Source organism: Psilocybe cubensis, chromosome 2 (genome assembly GCF_017499595.1).
Source record: "Psilocybe cubensis strain MGC-MH-2018 chromosome 2, whole genome shotgun sequence".
Lineage (NCBI taxonomy): Eukaryota > Fungi > Basidiomycota > Agaricomycetes > Agaricales > Agrocybaceae > Psilocybe > Psilocybe cubensis.
In genome coordinates this window covers 3,857,863-3,877,008 of record NC_063000.1, presented here as the reverse complement: position 1 = coordinate 3,877,008, position 19,146 = coordinate 3,857,863, and the positions used below count along the sequence as shown (strand labels likewise).

General features: G+C 45.3%; 8 protein-coding genes across 8 annotated transcripts; 3 read left to right on the top strand and 5 right to left on the bottom strand.

Annotated features, from left to right (window-relative positions):
* Nucleotides 1–149: 149 nt before the first annotated feature.
* On the top strand, nt 150–428 carry JR316_0002752 (Cx9C motif-containing protein 4, mitochondrial; the record flags this gene model as incomplete). The annotated part of the gene is made up of 2 exons (XM_047888539.1): nt 150–189; nt 244–428. The coding sequence occupies 2 exons, from the start codon at nt 150–152 to the stop codon at nt 426–428; spliced, it is 225 nt and encodes a 74-aa protein (XP_047753462.1).
* Nucleotides 429–653: 225 nt separating this feature from the next.
* On the bottom strand, nt 654–1,519 carry JR316_0002751 (uncharacterized protein; the record flags this gene model as incomplete). The annotated part of the gene is made up of 5 exons (XM_047888538.1): nt 654–779; nt 833–1,055; nt 1,112–1,346; nt 1,410–1,442; nt 1,495–1,519. 5 exons carry the CDS (start codon nt 1,517–1,519, stop codon nt 654–656), a joined length of 642 nt encoding a protein of 213 aa, XP_047753461.1.
* Nucleotides 1,520–2,314: 795 nt separating this feature from the next.
* JR316_0002750 (uncharacterized protein) lies at nt 2,315–3,197 on the bottom strand (the record flags this gene model as incomplete). Its single annotated transcript, XM_047888537.1, has 5 exons — nt 2,315–2,458; nt 2,514–2,709; nt 2,795–3,035; nt 3,091–3,123; nt 3,173–3,197. 5 exons carry the CDS (start codon nt 3,195–3,197, stop codon nt 2,315–2,317), a joined length of 639 nt encoding a protein of 212 aa, XP_047753460.1.
* A 742-nt stretch (nt 3,198–3,939) lies between these two features.
* Nucleotides 3,940–5,274, top strand: JR316_0002749 (uncharacterized protein; the record flags this gene model as incomplete). The annotated part of the gene is made up of 6 exons (XM_047888536.1): nt 3,940–3,958; nt 4,028–4,333; nt 4,386–4,463; nt 4,513–4,777; nt 4,831–5,065; nt 5,122–5,274. 6 exons carry the CDS (start codon nt 3,940–3,942, stop codon nt 5,272–5,274), a joined length of 1,056 nt encoding a protein of 351 aa, XP_047753459.1.
* A 360-nt stretch (nt 5,275–5,634) lies between these two features.
* JR316_0002748 (Cuticle-degrading protease) lies at nt 5,635–7,732 on the bottom strand (the record flags this gene model as incomplete). The annotated part of the gene is made up of 12 exons (XM_047888535.1): nt 5,635–5,684; nt 5,736–5,856; nt 6,007–6,189; nt 6,327–6,441; nt 6,501–6,521; nt 6,865–6,914; nt 6,977–7,002; nt 7,050–7,055; nt 7,115–7,179; nt 7,237–7,302; nt 7,364–7,457; nt 7,519–7,732. 12 exons carry the CDS (start codon nt 7,730–7,732, stop codon nt 5,635–5,637), a joined length of 1,011 nt encoding a protein of 336 aa, XP_047753458.1.
* A 1,834-nt stretch (nt 7,733–9,566) lies between these two features.
* Nucleotides 9,567–11,118, bottom strand: JR316_0002747 (uncharacterized protein; the record flags this gene model as incomplete). The annotated part of the gene is made up of 4 exons (XM_047888534.1): nt 9,567–10,108; nt 10,162–10,279; nt 10,336–10,486; nt 10,607–11,118. The coding sequence occupies 4 exons, from the start codon at nt 11,116–11,118 to the stop codon at nt 9,567–9,569; spliced, it is 1,323 nt and encodes a 440-aa protein (XP_047753457.1).
* Nucleotides 11,119–12,004: 886 nt separating this feature from the next.
* JR316_0002746 (putative ABC transporter ATP-binding protein) lies at nt 12,005–16,028 on the bottom strand (the record flags this gene model as incomplete). Its single annotated transcript, XM_047888533.1, has 6 exons — nt 12,005–12,783; nt 12,846–12,909; nt 12,958–13,262; nt 13,313–13,717; nt 14,446–14,802; nt 14,999–16,028. The coding sequence occupies 6 exons, from the start codon at nt 16,026–16,028 to the stop codon at nt 12,005–12,007; spliced, it is 2,940 nt and encodes a 979-aa protein (XP_047753456.1).
* A 308-nt stretch (nt 16,029–16,336) lies between these two features.
* JR316_0002745 (Heat shock 70 kDa protein 12A) lies at nt 16,337–18,901 on the top strand (the record flags this gene model as incomplete). The annotated part of the gene is made up of 14 exons (XM_047888532.1): nt 16,337–16,431; nt 16,482–16,526; nt 16,582–16,734; nt 16,793–17,183; nt 17,247–17,358; nt 17,414–17,467; nt 17,536–17,710; nt 17,771–17,861; nt 17,923–18,029; nt 18,099–18,315; nt 18,356–18,500; nt 18,564–18,727; nt 18,788–18,801; nt 18,853–18,901. The coding sequence occupies 14 exons, from the start codon at nt 16,337–16,339 to the stop codon at nt 18,899–18,901; spliced, it is 1,812 nt and encodes a 603-aa protein (XP_047753455.1).
* Nucleotides 18,902–19,146: the final 245 nt, after the last annotated feature.

The window sequence follows — 19,146 nt, the reverse complement described above, 5'->3', positions numbered from 1 at the left end:
ACAGTGGGCTTGATGTCATTTCTTGCAGGCTCATTCACGCACTTCCACGACCCAATCCACGACTCTTTAAGTTTTCAAGGACAAAACACAAATCAAAATGGCCACCAACGACGTAAGTGTATGTGGATGCACTGACCATTCGTGTATTTATGACTTCAATTGGACAGGATCCACCTTGCCAGACCGAAGGTATGATTTTTCTGATTACCGAATCCATTAATGTATTCACATTCACATTTCCAGCATGCTCACTACATGACTGCTTGAAAAAGCACACTTACTCCCCCGAAAAATGCGACCGGCACTTGAGAAATCTCTACGAATGCTGTCAGCGTATGTACGATCAAACGAAAGGGAAGGGAGAGTCAACAGCATGTCCCATGCCTCAGGTGGTGGCAAGATGGATAAAAGATCATCCTCGTAAATAGCCCCAGTGAAAATGGCTCACCTTAACCGAGGATACCGTGGACGTACTTGGTGCATCATGAGCAACTGGAATTAAATTTGGTAGCCTGAAGACGCCATAGACCTGTGGCTTCTAACCAACCAAAGTATCATTGCAGTTTCAGGCAACAAAGATGGATCGCACGACAACAAGACCGACAAAAAATTTGGGCAACTCGAAATTCATAAAAAATATCCTACAGTCTCGCTCAGATTGTTGAAAGCCATTTCTCTGTGTCTGCGAGGGACGGGTCCTCATCCATATACACCTTGGTGGTAACATCCCTCTGATGGAGCTCATCGTATATGGTCTGATTTGACGGAAGGATCGGCAACTGTTGGAAGAATACTTAATGGTTCTGTCAATTTCAGGGTGTACCACGCCTACCTGAATGTCTACGCTGCGATACTCCGCAAGCACTTTCTGTTTTGCTTGCTCCGCTTTCTCTTTGCTGATTTCTCCACTCTTCACCAAATCATCGAACGTACCCAGGGCGGTCCTGATCTCCGTGACGGGAGGAAGTGCCTTCTTGACGCACGCTAGAATACCTTGTACTTGGATTTCAAGCTTCCTCATGAGAAACCTGCGGTAAAAGAGATCGGCTATACTACTACAGAAGACCGTCAGCAAATAGCATTGTTAGTTAAAGTGCATGTAGCGACATACATCGTGTTCAGATTTGCACTGGGAAATAGGAAATCGCTAAAGTTGTGGATTGCTTTACTTATTGTTATCACCCCTTTCTCAGATATAGCGGCTTTCCAGATGACGACTTCCGATTCATCTTTGGGTAGTAAAGCCTCCGCCGACTCGTACGTTCCGCGTAGTCGCGCTGACATGTCCTGAAGTGTATTACCAAGATCAGACAAGCGATCCCTTTTGTTCGTGTTCTTCTCTTCCTCTGCGTAAAATGCCAGCTGTTAAAGCCTCATAGCTGTGCGATACCACTATATCCAAGGCTTACGACTCGAAGCTATCAATCCGGCCAGCAGTAATCCTTTAATGGGTTCGATGAGCATTAGTTCGAAACGTTTAAATCTTTTGCTCACCAACTTCGACAGCGATGCCCGCCATATTGAATTGAAAGAAATACAAGAAATTTTAAGTGGATGTGTATCAGTCATTGCCGGTGATCCTTTTATCTGCAAATTTGCGTGACAAGAAAAAGGATTATTATTTTCCGAGACCAGGAACGTAAACCTGACTCCTGAGTTATCAGCTTTGTTCCATGCTTCCTGTCAAGGGTTTGATATTTCGAGTGTAAACGCTGGCTTTGATGGCTCGAAGAGGTACAATCATCTGACATAAATTTAGGCACGTTCGCCACGCTAACTCAAATCTTGAACATCTCGAAGTCTGTACAGGGAGCCGTCGTGGAAATAACCTGGGATAACTGGAGAATTTCCAACGTTATGACAATCCCGGCTCAACAAATGTAGCTATAAAATGCTTCTAATTTTATATGCTTTCTGGCGCTACAAGAAAACGGACGGAGCTGAACACGGAGCTCCTAGTATCCCTTCAAAGTATAATGTACTGTGACCTGGAAGCCACGGATGCCAGCTCCATCGATCAAATGATCTTGATATAGTTTTTGCTGAACCATACGATATCAATGAAGGTACAGGTACATGTTTTTATCCTCCTCATTGGTCATATTTGGGCTTGTGAAAATGTGGGGCAGCGGAACGCGGATACGGGTTGTATGAGCTTCCAGACTTCGACATGATATCTATATTTATCGGTATCTCTGACAGCAGCAGTGTGGTATGGACTCCAAAACATCAACTATCGCCTCGTCGATCATTATATATGTTTCAAGAGAATAACATTTCCCGAAAAATGAACACCTGAAAATATGAGAGTGGTCTATTTAGCACTGCCATCTTCTATTGATATAACCCATTTCTCCGTGTCTTCGAATGAGGGGTCTCCTCCCATGTACACTTTAGTGGTGACATCCCTTTGATGAAGTTCATCGTATATAGACCTATTTGACGGGAGACTCGGCAGCTGTGTGAGATAAGATCAAAATCCTATTGTCAACATTGCAGAAAACTACGATTACCTGGATGTCTATACCGTGATACTCAGCCAGTACCTTCTGCTTTCCCTGTTCTGCTTTCTCTTTGGTTATCTCGCCGTTCTTTACTAAATCGTCGAATGTACCCATGGCCGCCTTGATCTCTGCGACGGGAGGAAGAGTACTCTTGATGGACGTCAAAAAACCTTGAGTTCGGAGCTCAAGCTTCCTCATCAGAAATCTGAGGTAAAATAAAGCATATATGTTTCTACAGGAAAGCTTCAGAAAACCCAATACCTGGAGCTGAAAAAACATAGGCGGCATACATATTCGATTCTGTGATATTCATGTTGGGAACCTGAAATTCTTCAAAATATTTTATTTCTTTGTTTATGGTTTGGATGCCTTTATCGGAAATGGCCGCTTTCCAGATAGCGATGTCGGAAGAGCCTTTGGATAGAAGATCCAAAACAGATGTGTAGGTACTGTGTATCCGCTCCGATATGTCTTGGAGGCTGTGAGCAAGGTCGTGCGCACGGTCTTTTCTTTCCTTATTATGTTCATCCTCTGTGCAAAGCCGACAATCAGTTGTCAATATTAGTATATAAAATCAAGCGCCTACCAAATGCTGATATCACTCCAGCAAGGATGAGTGCTTGGAGATATCAGTTGCTTTGCTTTCAGAGATTCAATCTTTTGCTCACCAGCGTCCATAAAGTAGCCTGCCATGTTTGAAAGAATGGATGTTTTTGTCACAGGACAAACGATCGCTGTTATTCAGCTTATGTGTAAATTTCAGCGCAACAAGGTATCTGGTTATCAACTCCCGGGACCAGGTACGCGAGATGTTGGAGTGATCAACTTGGTTCCATTCTTCCTGTCAAACGCACGAATCGTGTGCCAATCGACATCAAGGATATGTACCATCAGTAACATTTTCGAGTTGTACCAGTTCGGTGGATGAAGAATACTTGATTGATAATAGTTCAGGACCATTTACGTTCTTTAGGCAATCAAAGCGCTTATACAATTTGATAATTGACTCTTATCGGAAGATAAATGTTTCCGGACAATGCCACACGCCTCGACGCGTTCAAAGTTCACTTCCTCCTTGTTTCCTCCGCCCTTTTGCACACCTGCCTATCTTTCCTGTGCCTGCATTTTGATCATGGCAATCTTTTATATACATCAAATCAATCTCACGGCGGTCAAACCAATTGTAACCGCAACCTGGGAGTCGTGAAATTTTGTGGTGTTCCGGATCACAGCTGTCAATACAGAAAGCAGGACCTGCCACGCATCTTTGACTTCCTAACGTATATGATGGGTACCTGGACGCTGTCCATCCATCGAAATGTAATCAGCGCTATCCCCGCTTTGAACAAACGCAAGGAATAAGTAGCAGTATTTAGGCTGCCCGACATTTAGGTCAAACTCGATTCACTCATACCATCCACTTTGCAACTCAATCATGGCTGGATTATTCTTCGGTGCGTCTTGACTCAAAGATTTCTAATATTTCTGTAGATTCAGGCAGCTTACTTGAATATGATTTCAAGATAACACCGAGAGACAAACCCGTCTCAAAGATCTCTTTGGAAGCTTCAACGACATCCGTCAGGAGATTTCGGATACCATCGCGTCAGTGGTTGATGAAAGTGCTGAGCTGAAGAAGGCTCTTGAGACCCTCCAAGGCCAAGGAAAAGTCGCGTCCATGCAAGAACTCGAAGCAAAGGCGAAGGCCCAGATGACGGAAAAGGAGTATGAAGAATACAAAGAGCTAATCAATAGCGTGGAGAAGACGGACCATGACCTATGGGTCGCCTGGTCAGTGATGATGTGGGTCGACGCTGGCTACGCTACAGGTTAGTCGATTCATCCAATACTATTCACAAAATACGATTATGATTTTCCTAGTCATGTTGCCCATTGAGATTACATCCAGAATTGGGGCCTTCATGGTAGGACGAGCTTTGAATCAAGCCGTCAACGCTGGTAAGCCTCACCATTTTGATTTTTTTACATTTATCAACCATACCTTCAGCCCAAGTGGGGCTAAATATCCCGGCTGCTGCTCAGAACCTCGCCGCCAATGGAGCGCGAGCTATGCGACCCCGTGCTGGAGCATTTCATATTCCAGCTGGAGCCCCTCAGCTTGCGAGACTTCAACGACTAGAAAACTTCCAGAAACTTATGAGCAAGATTTCCAGGATCGGGAGAATCGTTGGTTTGGTTCTACTAGCCGCTACCTTGGTTCTGGTTGCAGTCGACTTGATCATCCAGGACAACCAAAGAACCGATCTCATGAAGTGAGTAGAATCATTTTAATCAAGGTTATCGTTAGCCCATTTTATCATACCAGAGCTATCAAAGACTTGTACGGTGCCCGCCATATTATCAAACAGCTTGCTATGGCACTCAAGTCCGAAGCAAAGCATGTTACTGACGCACGGATTTTGCTCAACGAAAGGGCGACAAAAGAGAGCACACTCTCAGCTCTGGTCGCCAGCAAGGATATAACCGTCGAGAAGAAGAACGAGATCATGGCGAAATACGACGCGGAGAAGAAAGCTGAAGTCGAGGCGAAGTCACCCAACGTAAGCAGTCATATTTGCCGATATGCTACTATCAGATATTCAGTGTTTCTGTTTAGGGCGGTATTCCTCTACCTTCTGACAAGGACGTCTATGATGTACTGAAGGCGAGAGACGACCTGCATAAATCATGGCAAAACAACGACCCAGATTACCAAGGTCTCCTAGATTGGTTGAAAGAAGAAGCCGAAAAGCCGGACGAAAAGCATTAATTATGATGTATTCCCATCGAAAGCAAAGCAGACACTCAGTAACATAAGGTCGCTAGAGGTTTTTTAAAAATGAAATTAATTTTTTTCCAGTACATATCTTTCACATAGATATGTTTCGTGTATAAAACCGTCGTACATTGGGAAACTCGACTGAAGGTGCAGCTCCTTTAGAACCTAATGTTTGTTAGTACTAACAGTACTAACCATATTGATGCACGCGACTGGTAGCGATTGAAATTGAACAAAAGGGAAATGATTTGGAATTGGTTTATATTGAACATTTGCTTTAGTGACAACCAGGGGATTTGTACATTTGTATCTGAGATTTCAATCATGATGTTGAATACATTTCTAACCATCTCATGCCTCCAGAGCGGCGTTCTGCGCAAGATAGTTCAGGGTGGTAGAAGCTACAAAAAAGTCTAAGAAATATATCAAACAAGGGAGTACATAGAACTTACGAAGACCAGTCAGAGCGCCCTTGACGCTGTAGGTTTGCAGCTTGGCGGACATTTCTGCAGGAGACAGGTTACCCTCCTTGCTGATCAGGTACGCAATAAGACCAGCAACGTGGGGAGTTGCCTAACGATACATGTATAATCAGTAGCCTGCGGTGAAAGAGATCGTTGAGCTCATACCATGGATGTGCCAGAAATAGTGTTTGTCGCCTTTATAAGGAGTGGAGCTCATTAACTTGTCTATTTCGATGAGATCAAATATTTGACAACGTACAGTGGTACCACCAATCCATGAGCTAAGAACGTTGAGTCCAGGTGCGAAAATGTCCACAATTGGGCCGTAGTTTGAAAACGAAGCACGCTCGTCGAGAATAGTGGAAGCGCCGACAGTCACTGCGCTAGGTGCCCGTGCAGGGGAGTAGTTAGCAGCATTGGCGTTGGAATTACCAGCTGCGACCTATCAACTCGTACGTTAGCTATTCCATAATTTACATGCATTCTGATGACGTACTGCAGCATGAATCCCAGCAGCGGTGACCTTCATGAAGTGTCAAACTTCGTTGATAAGAAACTGTAAAATCAGGCAACACATACTGCGGCAATAGCGTTGTCGAGAGGTGTGCTAGCACTCCCGCCAAGGGACAAAGATACGATCGACGGCCTGCCAGAAGCTGCAACCTGGCTGATGACCCAATCTAGCCCAGTAACGCTAAAATATAACGTATTGATAATTAGTTTGATATTAAGATGGTTCTCGATATCACCCACATTCCGGAAACAGAACCAGATCTGAAATTCGGATCAACATGGATATGTAATATATCTTTAGAAAAATCTCACCCCGAATCACTAAGAACTTTGACGGCAATGATGTTCGCTTTCTGTGAAAGAATGAATATGACAAGGCTTTTCTAGGCCAAGGGGTTCCCTGACCTTGGCTACGCCGTAGCTAATACCGGCAGCGGTTCCTCTGTCACAATGCGTCTATGTAAATACCTTAATCCCAAACGCATAAGCAAACCAACTCACGCGCAATGTGTACCATGACCGTGACCATCGGCGTCGCTGGTTGGTTGGTGATTGCGATACTCAACTCAAAAAGGAAGTACATCGTCAGCCAAAGGTTACATACCGATAGTTCTCGACGCTAAGGCCCCAGGTCGCTCGACCACCAAATTGTGTCTGTTTGAGCGTTGGTCAGTGGTATTCCCATACTCATATATGTCTCTGAGAAGACAACTTACGTGGTTGACAAAAACGCCTGGTGAATCTACCTCAATACAAACTTTACACAGTGACCAAAGAAATCTAGCTTACCAGTGTCTGAGGCATGGAAGTTAATCAGTGCTAGCTAGCTAAATAAAGTGTGGATCTGGGCATACCGACGATGTAAATATCCACGCCTTCTCCGGCGGAGTCGTCGTACGTATATGTGAAGGCCGTAGCGCTATGTATGTTTCTTAGAACATCTTAGAATCATGACGATTTACAAACAATCGCTCACGGTCTTGTAGTATTCGTAATCTTGCCAACCGAACTAATCCGCTGCAGTCCCCATGTTGCATCCTCCCTACAGGCAGATAAGATATGCTAATGAGTGTTTGATATTAACAACGATAAAATGTGCATACTGAACGGCTTGTGTATACATGATTCCGTCTTCAGAGATATATTCAACATCGTCAGACGCTCTAAGAGTATTTAGAGCGTCGGTATTGAGATGGCCTGTTGAAAAGGAACACAATAAGTTAGTGTCCAGGGTCAACGTTAATACAGGACTACTGACTGGATATTCCGTTGACACTCTGCCAATCAACAGCTTTGGAAAGACCGAGTTTCTTAATCCATTGCTTTCGAGACACGCCCGCCTTGAATTTGACGATGTATTTCCCTGAGGTTGTACCGCTGTAGGTCTCAACGGCACGCAGGGGGTTCGGTGCACTGAAAACAGGACCAACAAGAACGGCAAGGGTGATAAGAGTGGCAGAGAAGAAATGCATGGTAAAGCTCTACAAGGGGTTTACTGGGAGGATTGAACACTCAAAAGTGCACAGATATGCTGCACATTTTCCTGCCCTCTTTATACGAGTTCGCCTGCATAACCCAAAACAGACCCATTGAGCAAAAGACCAGCCTGCAACATAGAATCAGATAGCGCTGCATGCGATCGCACATGTCGCAATATGAGGCCCAATGTAGAACTGTATCTGTCTGTAGGTATCGAGAAGCTTCGGATTAGAAATTCGCCATCGATCCATGCGAATCATATCGATCCCAAGCTCTCCATTCGCAACAAATCTACTCATCCATTCCGACTCCAGAGCCTCGAGCAGGACCAGCACCCAGTGTGCCGTAAGTGGATCAGATAAGACGGGTAACCTTTGAACGGCCATATCTATACAAACGAACCCATCGAGGGAAATAAGCTTTTTCTTAGCATGCGCGCTTACCAGGATAACGGTGTCGTAATTTAAAACCGACTCTGAGGGGCGCTCAACTGTGCTGGATCAATAGCAAGCCGGTAAGGACGAGGTCAACATACGTGTTGTGTTACATTGAGCCATTGATGCAAGATACACACAGGATGAGATAGCAATAGATTCATAGGACGCAAGCCAATTCAAAATGAGAGTCCACCATACGACATCGCGCTGGATGTTGTATGCGTCCAACCTTCCTGGCAGGGTTCAAGGCATGTGTCCAATGGTCTTGGCTTCGGAGTCGACGCGTGCTTCTCGTCAAAGAAGCTCGTTCCAGTGGCCGGAAACAAAGAATATGAAGAATCCGGTGGTTATACCCTTCGTTATTATCTGATGCAAAATTCGAATCGCTTCGATGTCGCCCTGAGATTGCCGTTGTGAATCTAAGCACGCTAAAACGCTGCGAGGCTACACCCGCCTTGACTCGTCGGTGCTCCAACAGACGCTGCTTCTCAGGAGATATAGCGGATAACCAAGAGATAACGAGAGTGCCTGGACCAGCATTACATTCGCACATTGAGATAATGGGGACCATTTGATGAGGCCTTCAAGCGTCGCAAGCTTTTTGCCAAAAAGCCTTCTTGTGGCCTGCTTACTATTAAGGCAACTAATTCAAGAACAAGTGATTCTGGGTAGGTAGATGCCACAGTTCATGATAATAAAGGCGAAGTCAGAAGGAGTAGTCCGTTGATGAAGAAAGCAGAAGGCAAGGAATGTTGGTGGCTTTTGGTTGCGGTAGCACTGAAACCGTGTCCGGACTTCGCCGGGAGCAGACAATGGCTTGGTTGGATTACATAATAATACCCCGCGGGCCAGACAATATTCAAAATCCTAACAAAGATGTCTCAGGTAATACATTCGCTAATGTCCCCTTCGGGGTGACATACGAAAAAATTGGAACGATACAGAGAAGATTAGCATGGCCCCTGCACAAGGATGACACGCTTTCCCGGAGTGGTAGATCTACGGATCTCAATATTTATTTTACTCCTTCATTCGTTTTGGCTGAGGTCATGAAATCCATTGGTTGACAGCACCAGAGTACTGCATTTATTATCGTACAATACAGATTTTGTTTACAACTTTATCTCTACAAGGAATGTGAGTGCTGACCATTAGTTAAGGCGGTCGCGATATGTAAAAGAAGGAAAATTGAAAAAACTTGTACAAGATATACAATTGATAATGCAAAAAGAACGCGAGAGTGACATAAATCGATGACATAGCAAAAGGAAAGCATAGGGCATAGCAGAAAGCATAGTCGATGAGCCTGGTTAAGCCGACAAAGGGAAGAATCGATAGTTAAAGAATGAAATAGTGGGACCGTGTAAGTGTGTCCATTGATGAAATCCAATTATGAAGGAGAATGGTAGTACTCTGCGAGGACCAACCAAGTAAGTGAAATAGTGATGATCCAGTCCTGACGTCGGAGAGTGGTGATATAAGTTGCAAAGTCGATTACGGTTGACGATGCGAATTGCAGCGTTTTGAGTAAAGATGTGATAATGAATTTAGCGGCCGCAATAGATTGTCGATGAATGAATTGGGCAGCTGCTAAAAATGTGCCCCATATGAGAAGCGAAATCCACTGAACGGCTTTCCCGGCTGAGAGGCATATGCTGTAAGCGATGGCGAAAGGGAGGACGCAGAGGACGATCAGAAGTTGAAGGGCTAGAAAGCCGCCCGTCGCAAACCAGTCTTTAATGGGAGGTGTTAATGCGCCGATGCGTTTGTAGAAAGCGGCGTATTTGGGACCATAAGCGACAGAAAGGTAAGCAATATTTCTCTCCGGAAAACCCAGCAGGAGCTTGACGAGAGAGAACATGAAGTATGTAAGGTGGTAGATGGGTCGTCGTATCGTACGTTCCGTTTTGGTAAACTTGTGTACACGAGGTTCTAAACAGATGAAATCAATATTCATGGTCACGGTTTTGGAACATCAGCATTACCGAAAACCCTGATGGGTTGCTTGAATTGCCGAGAAAGATCATATACAGCCAGTGGAGAAAGCCAATCGTCGTCTGCAGGATAGAAGACTTTCTTGAACGATTCGGCGTTAGTTATAACCTGAAGATGGCCGCGCTCAAAACAAGCTGGAAAAATATGACTAGAAGTGTACATACAGCAATAGACTCGATCCCCCAGGCCTTCCGAGCCAAAGCAAGGTCTACCCCTTTGTGTTCAACTGGCAAATCGAGAGTGGCGTCCGGAAAATTGAGCTTATCCGGGGATTCCCCTTTCTCGAAGTTCGTGTAAAAGTGAAGGCGGACGTATCTATCAGTTAATGTATCAGCATAGCCAAAGAGTAAGATAGAGTCAAGTGGACGTGTGCGTCACAGAAATAAATGTCAGTTAGTAGGTGTAAGATACATTTTAGACAATAAATGACTGCACCCTGATGGAGGCTTTGGATGGTGACCCCTTCTCCCACTCAGCATTTCTGCCTGATAAATCATCACCGCTTCAACTGGAGAGCGCGTGAACAGCGCCCTGAAGTTATTCTTGGCCTTGCCCGCCTCAAACGCGACTCGCTGGAGTTCCAAACTGGTACGTCGTTGGACTGGAAGAAAGAATGTATACCAGCCAAAGAATCGGGGGAAAAGTTCCTCAGCCGTCTCCGGAAAGTCTGGGTGCGATACTATCTTCCAGAAATCGGCCTTGATGCTCTTGCTCCTAACCCCTGCTCCACTGTATCCTGAGAAAAGGGCGTGTATCAAGATAATTACGCAAAATATCTCAGTAGAGTAGGATACGATGTCGTCCACTCGATTCCAGATGAAAGTCTTGAGTCTGGCTGGGAGAGGAATGCGTGCACAAGCTTTGTACGCATATGTACTAACGAGGATGTTTTCGGCATAGTCGACAGGGGATGGATCATATGGGAAGACCGGGCGGGAGTCCTGCATAAAGGGTGATGAAATTCGATTGGTGGGGGGTGGGGGTTATTCTTGCAAAATTGTTCGATGATATATATCTGGGCTTATTTCATCAGCACAAGGTCTCGAAGGGCACAAAATTCTTCATAGCGACCAAAGGCGTTTAGTTTCATGGTTCTTTCCCCAGCACAAGATATACAAGGTTTCTCCGCACATCTGCATAGAAACGACGCGTCAAACGTCTAGAGCGCCTTCGATGACGGAGTTCTGTACTGGGAATAATCTCTCTTGCATGGATACCTTGTATTTGGTGCCGGAAAGTCTTCGACATTTGCTTGTAGTGGGTACGACTCTATCGAGGAAAAGAAACACGAAGAAAAGCTACAGTATGTCCATGACACTCTGGGGGAGTCTACACACTTTCACATATTAGGAGAGAGAACAGATCTGAGGTGCTCGTAAAAAGAAAGTCGTGTAAGTGATATCGTACCTCTGCACAACACCCTTGTCCCAGGTCCCTTGTACTTGCTTTTGAGTAATCCTTTGTTTTCTTAAAATAGAACTGTAAACAGACGCGACATTGGTGCACGTGACCGCGTTTTAGAGTGTACATACACTTTGCGAAAAGAATTTATTGATGAGCGAATAACACTTCTTGGACGACAGCGAGAAGCACCCGTTAAGTTATCTTCGCGCCAGTAGCAGAATTGTGGCAAACAGTCGAACAATAATCTTCCGTGGTCTCGAGTTCGCAGTTTACATGTCAGGTTCTTCACAAGGCCGATATTCGATCTGGCAGCAGAAGCCCTAGTGTCATGGACGTAATCTTCATCTCTTTTCTCAGCACCAGATCGGAAATTACAACATGTCGAAGTGGTAGACAAAGTTCCGAGTGTCTCGTAACACGAAAAAGGCCTTATAGCGAAGATAATTTGAATCGTTTGACTTCTTCCCCCGACCACGGAACCTCATCTTCCCAATGAGTAATCACCACCACAGCTTGTTCCTGACTGACACCTTCGTTCGACCGCAGATATCTTCTGGCAGCGGCAATCATATCATCATCCATGCCACTCCACACCTCATCCAGGAGAACGACCGGTGGTCGACCCACCAACGCCCGCATCAGAAGAACGAGACGCTGCTCGCCAGGAGATAGCGAACTGAATGGATGAGAAGCGAATTCGCGCGTGGCAGCTTCCAAATTAGTGCTATCGTTATTCCCTGTATCCTTTCTCCATGAGGCGGATCCAAGAGCTTTGAGCACCTCCCAACATCTTTCAATCCTCCATTTTCTGACTGCTTCAATGTGAGTCGTTTTTTCGTTCGCTTCTAGATCCAATTCAAGTTCATCTTCGGCGACATCGACCCATCCAACACTGCCAATTTTTCGTAATTCTATGCTCGCGTCGCGTGTTCGAGGTACGAATCCGCCATCAAAACCAGTTGTAACGGCCTCCCAAACGCTCATTCCTGGATGTCGCCGAGGAAACGCGTCAAACATCTCTGGAGATACCACTCCTAAGAGTCTACGCAGATGTGCCGTGGGTGTGCGTTTACGTGGGCCGATTGCCGGAGAGCGAGAAGGAGACGACGCGCTGGAAGGAAGAATGCATGGAAGGAGGAGGTGCCGTTGGGTATAAGATTGTGGATGGTCGCCCGTCAGAAGAGCTAGCAACGTTGTCTTTCCAGAACCTGCGAAAAAGACATCGGATATTAGATTAAAATTTTAATTCGATTGTAGTCGCTTTATGTACCGTTTGGTCCCTGAAGATGCCATCGATCACCTTGTCTAATTTGCCAATTGATATCTTTGAGGACCTGATGCAAATTAGTAGATGCAGGTAGTGTCGAAGTGAAGCAGATTACCTTGCGATCGCCATACGCAACATTGACGCCTTGCATATCGACGAGGAGCGAGGTAGGTTTCACAGTTAAATGGCCTGAGTTATTGACAGTCTGGGCGGGGGTAAAAGTTCGAGTGTTGAAAGTATGGCTTACTGCTGAAGCCTCTCGAGCTGTGGCACTACTTCCGTCGATTTCGAGGATATGAGTGATCCAAGGGGGGATATCTTCACCCTTCCTTACTCCAACGATGATTCGAGGAGATCGATTCATGTGTAAATCTTGTAACGTTTCCGTCAAGGCCTTTCGTGAAGGAGGGTCCAGTCCGGCTATGTCATCCATTCAGAAAAAGTAAATTCAGAGCAATATAGTAACGCACTAAGTGGTTCATCAAGCAAAAGAATCTCGGGTTGTCCCAGAATTGCTTTGACAACTCTGGCCCGCCTGGTCTGACCGTTGCTCAAGGTAATCATGGGCAGGTCGAGTAGAGACTTCAGCCCCATTTTTTCCGTCAGGAGATCGAAAAGCGAATGATCTCCGGTTCCAGGTGAGGACTTGAGCGTGTGTCTGAGTGTGATTTTATCTTCTTCTTCCCTCATAGCTCCATATCGAGCTGTGTAATCGAAGAAAGCTCCTGACTCCCCTCCAGTGCGTTGACGAAAAGAAACGTAAGATATGCGCGAGTAAGGGTCACCAGATGCGCCAGAAAGGAAGGGGTATAGTCCTCCAGCATTGGCCCATTGGCCTTGTATATCAGAAGTAGCGGGTGCTACTCTGGTATGTCCTAACAAGGTCTATACTGTCACTAGGGGGTAAGAGTTTGGATGCCTACCAAAGACAGGGAAACTTGCCTTGAAGATTATACCCTTTCCTCCTCCACCAGTGCCTGAAACCACGGCCCATGATTGTCCTTCCTCAACGCGCCAGTTTATCTTCGATAGAAGCGGATTCCTGGTATGCGATGGCGACCCGAAAGCATATATGTTCGAACCAGGAGGTATAAATATCAGAGATTTTGTTGCTGAAGCCGGCTTGAACATAGATTTAGCTGGACGGGGCAAAAACACAGTAAACAAGTTTTCCTGAACGCTGCCTGGACGTCGACTGCGTCGTGGGTAACAGTTTCGAGTCGGCGTCATCACTCATCAATTCTGACTAACCTACGCTTCATCCCAATCTACAACAACCACTAGAACACGATCCCTAACACTTGGACTGCGCAGACACTCTAGGTGAAGCAACATCGCTTTCTTACGTTGAAACGAAGAACTTCTGGCTGATTATCTCATTGTAGCTCCGGATTGAAAACTGTTCACCCATCATGGAGAGCGCGCGCCTAACACTTTTAGTTACAGTTGTTCTCCTCAAATGAAACAGTGGCCTTCAAATCGATTATGTATTTTACAGGTCAGTCAGAGTACGTGTCTACGAGCTCCGGAAGGCTGAGATCTCGTTCCTCATCCCAAACTTTAGCCTTTTAATGACGCATTTCAATATCGTCATTGATCCTACCTCCCTCCGTGCATCCATGGGCAGGCTCTTCCTTGTTTAACACGGCAAGCAACGCAACCTTGGGCTTGAAGAGGAGGGTTGTAGTCGATGTGCGATCTTCCTTATTGGTTGTGATCTTCCGTAGGCCCATTCCTACTGGACAAAGTACGCAGCTTGCCTTGTTATTGCGCTTCTTTGACTTATTGTCACCGTAGCTGTCCTCCATGACGGTGTGGTTGAAGGATTCTCCACAACGCACGACAAAGACCTCCATATCGGCTGTTGTGATCCCTTCATGCATCGCCTTCTTCAACTGCGTCGCCTGCTTCACAATTGCGTCCACCTTTGTTTGAATAGATGCGATGGACCTTTCTGACGCTGGGCCAGACCCCGTCCAACCACAAAAATACAGCAAACTGTACATTACTCTCGCCACCATTTCGACATCTTCATCGCTATTGGGGCCATGTGAATGTGTGCTTGCAATGGAACGTCATCTTCCAGCAATCGCTTGAACCTCTGTTTGAACAATTAGAACGCGTAATGCATACAACACAGTACGTTTATGACTCACCGGCTGATCTTATCCTGCCGTATAAATCGTCAAACGCTGATTTCGCGCTCTCGCCAGAAAATATTTGAACACGTTGCGTACAGAAATGCGCTAGATAAGCTTGGATAGCGACTTGAAGTGGGAAAGGGTCTTCATGCAGTTCTGTGCATTTGTTAGCAAGGTGCGTGTATAACCTTTCACCGATTGCCTCAGGAATTGATTTCAACCGTTCAGCCCCAAATTCTAGACGCTCTTCACGGTCTTTGCTGGTCAGCCTGGCAGCTGCATCCGCCTCCGTAGGCTGCTCAAAAATTTCGGCTACAGAAGCTGCTGTGTGGAAGATGTCCATATTCAACCCATCCACCATCTGAATGATATCGGCGCCGGAGTACAGATCGGCTGTGGTCAAAAACGTCTGGACTCCCTTTATCTCAGTTGCTCGTTCCTGTAACAAGGTTGTCAATTCGTCGATTTTTGAGATCGATTTGTTTAGTTTTTCTTGCAGTAAAGCCACTTTGCTATCCTTCATTGACACCCGTTGCTTGTATTGTTCTATTTCCTGGTAAGCGTCTTTCAAGTCACGAATAATGTTGCGTTCTTCTTCGCGCAGGCGACAAATCTCAATCTCGAGTTGACGATTTGTGTTGGAGTGTTCTGATACTGTATTTTGTAACGTCGCCAATTCGTATTGCATGGATTTCCGTTCATTCTTCAACCGTTCCACTTCCTCTGCCAATTCTTTGGACCTTTTCTCCTCCTCCTGCAGTTTAATAGCATTCACTCGCGCCTGTGTTTGTTTATTGCGACGGCGTTTCTTGTTAGATGTTCCCTCCTGTGTTTTTTCCTTGTCATCGATGTTTTCTGTGGTGTCTAGCGTTGTGCCACTGTCCGAGGTAGATTCGCCACCTTGGACTTCTTCCACGCCTGCCGCGCTGACTTCTGACATTGGATACTGGAGCGTTGGGTTTAGTTCATCTGTGGAGGCATTGACCCCCTGACCATTATTCCGCCCGAACATTTTGCCAATGAGCGGTATTTTCTCGAGTTGCATCGTCAAACCGTGTTGCGTGTGTGGTGGTGATTTGGATATTTCGCCAGGATTCCCTTGGCTTTTATACCGGTCATATATAGTGGCTCATTCCGGTTGGTCACTTTATCTATCCGATCATTGACGAATGATGGCTTGGAGGTGGGCCGCAGATCCTTTGTATCCACCAATTAAGGCCTCTGGGGTTCTGTTTTTATTCTTTGTTGAATCTCATCCTTTAGCTTGTTTTGTCTGGCCGAAAATTTTCATATATTTAAAGAGACGAAAGACACAGGTGCCCTCAACTCTTTATCAAATATTGTAACCCAACTATGACCACCTTGAACAGGCCTCGGTACGACGGAACCCAACGAAAGCTCGTACTCGCTTTCGACATCGGGACTACATTTAGTGGTATTTCGTACAGGTTAGTGCGCATTTTTTGCCATTATTGACGTTTTTCATCCTGTTGTACAGCATTTTGGATCCTGGAGAGGTCCCTGAGATTCGAGGAGTTACCAGGTAAGCGTCTTCTATGCCTTACAAAACGCATTTGCCCACCGTCGTTTGAACGCAGATTTCCCGCGCAAGAACACGTCGGTGGTGACTCTAAGATACCGACCATAATCTACTATGATAAACAAGGAGACGTGCGCGCTGTTGGTGCAGAAGCTGTGCGTGAAGGAATAGAAGCGGACGCGGAGGATGAGGGATGGACAAAGGCGGAGTGGTACGTCCCTTTGTTATATCATCCATTGGCATCCCTTTCACGTCCGCCTTCGCTGCAGGTTCAAACTCCATTTGCGACCCCAAACCACCAGCTCTGGATCGTCTCTACTAACCGGCCACCCTATTCCACCCCTGCCCGAGGGAAAAACCATAATAGATGTTTTTGGCGATTTTATGCGGTACCTCCATCAATGCGCCCGGACCTACATCGAAGATACATACCCTAATGGGGCAGAGATGTGGAAAAATCTGGAGGGGCGTACGGACTTTGTGCTCACGCATCCAAATGGGTGGGAAGGCACACAACAGAGCTATATGCGCAGAGCTGCAGTCAGAGCGGGTTTGATACCCAACACTCCGGCCGGCCAGCAACGACTCTCCTTTGTTACCGAAGGAGAAGCCAGTTTACACTTTTGTATTCAGAAAGGTTTGACTATTGACGCCATGAAGGTCAGCAAACGGTTCATCACAAATATATGCAGCACAAAGATTGATATTTTATTTCCTTCATAGCAAGGCAAAGGGATTCTCATTGTCGATGCCGGCGGTGGCACGGTCGACATCTCTGCTTATAAACAAACATCGAAAAACGCTCAATCATTCGAGGAAATATTTGCACCGGAGTGTATGCCGCCTGATTTTTGTGCGATGATGTCCATCAACTTACTTTGGTATTGCAGGCCATTTCCAAGGATCGGTTTTCATAAGCAACCACGCCAGGGAGTTCCTCGAAAGTAAGTGTCTTACAGGCTATTATTATCTTGGGTTCTTTGTTCAGTGATTTTCTTTGTGATAACCATAGAACTCCTTAAGGATTCACGCTTCGCAGAAGATGTGCCCTATATCACTGATTGCTTTGACAAGACCACCAAATTGAGATTCCGCAGTGACGACGAAACTCAATTTATCAAGTTCGGAACTATCAGGGACAAAGATCTCGCTCTTAACATCCGCAATGGGCAGCTCAAACTTTCTGGGTACGTGATTGGCAAACATGCAGCTTGTTCCGCTCGAATACCACTTAATTTTATTCACAGCTCAGACGTAGCGTCTTTCTTTGAACCATCTATTCAATGCATCGTTGATACCATCGAGGAGCAACGTGCTGCTTGTACGACTAAAATTGCCGTTAAGTTTGATTACCTTCTCCATATGATTGAGTGTACTAAATGGAAATGTATGCTTACAGTCCGTTTTTCTTGTTGGGGGATTCGCAGCTAGCGATTGGCTGTTCACAAATTTAAAGGCAAGGCTCTCTGACAATACCTTGGATATATGCCGCCCTGATAGCCATGTGTACGTGTTGGATGCGTGTTTGATTCTGTATATATATCCATATGAAATCTGTGCTAACTACTTTCAAAGCAACAAAGCAGTTGCAGATGGAGCTGTTTCGTTCTATCTTGACCATTTCGTGGCTGCTAGGATCTCAAAGTATGCATACGGCATAGAATTCAGTCGGATATATGTTTCTACGGATCCCGAACACGTTGCGCGAATGCACTCTCAATACACTTGTCTGGATGGCAGGATCATGCTTCCCGTTGGATTTGATGCTATACTTCCTAAGGCACGTCTCTTTGTAACTAATCTTTTTTTTCTTGCGTTTATCAAATATAAAGGATACCAAAGTGTCTGAGACAGAGGAATACAGACACTCTTATGTGAGGAACTCGAAGAACTCCTCCGCATTCCAAATTCTAGACGAGGAAATTATGTGCTACCAAGGGACCAAAAGTAACCCACGCTGGACAGATGAAGAGACTGGTGAGACTCCGTTTATGAATATGTTCAATGAACTATATGATAACCTACGAACATGAGCAACAGACATGTACCGTGTTCTTTGTCACGTAACGGCCGATACATCGAATGTCCCTTTGCGCCAATACGTCAACTCTAAAACTGGAATACCTTACTACCGAATCGAATTTGAAATCGTATTGTCGTTCGGGTTAACTGAATTGAAGGCTCAGGTTGCATGGAAGGAAAATGTATGAATTCATAACCTTTTATTTGCCTAATCTAACTGACAAGTTACGACGGGTGTTAAGGGCATCGAACGAAGGTAACTGTAATCTACTTCGAAAACTCTCTCAGATTTACTGATTTTCAATAGGGGTCCCGCTGAAGTTGTTTATGATCCTGACGAGCTAATCTGCGATTAGGATGGATCTTTCTTTTTTCTCTTTTGCATAAGTCATCTCAAGTAGCATTATCATCATGTGTGCAACCATCCTGTCTTAACCATCTCTGAATTTACATTGTGCCCGTTTGAAATCATTGTTGCTCTCGGCAAACGCTTACAATAATGGGTTACTAAAATAATGGGCCTCACACTCGATAGCCAATGTTGGCCATTGATTGCAATAAATTATGTATATGAGCACAAATAAATTACAAGAAAAAATCA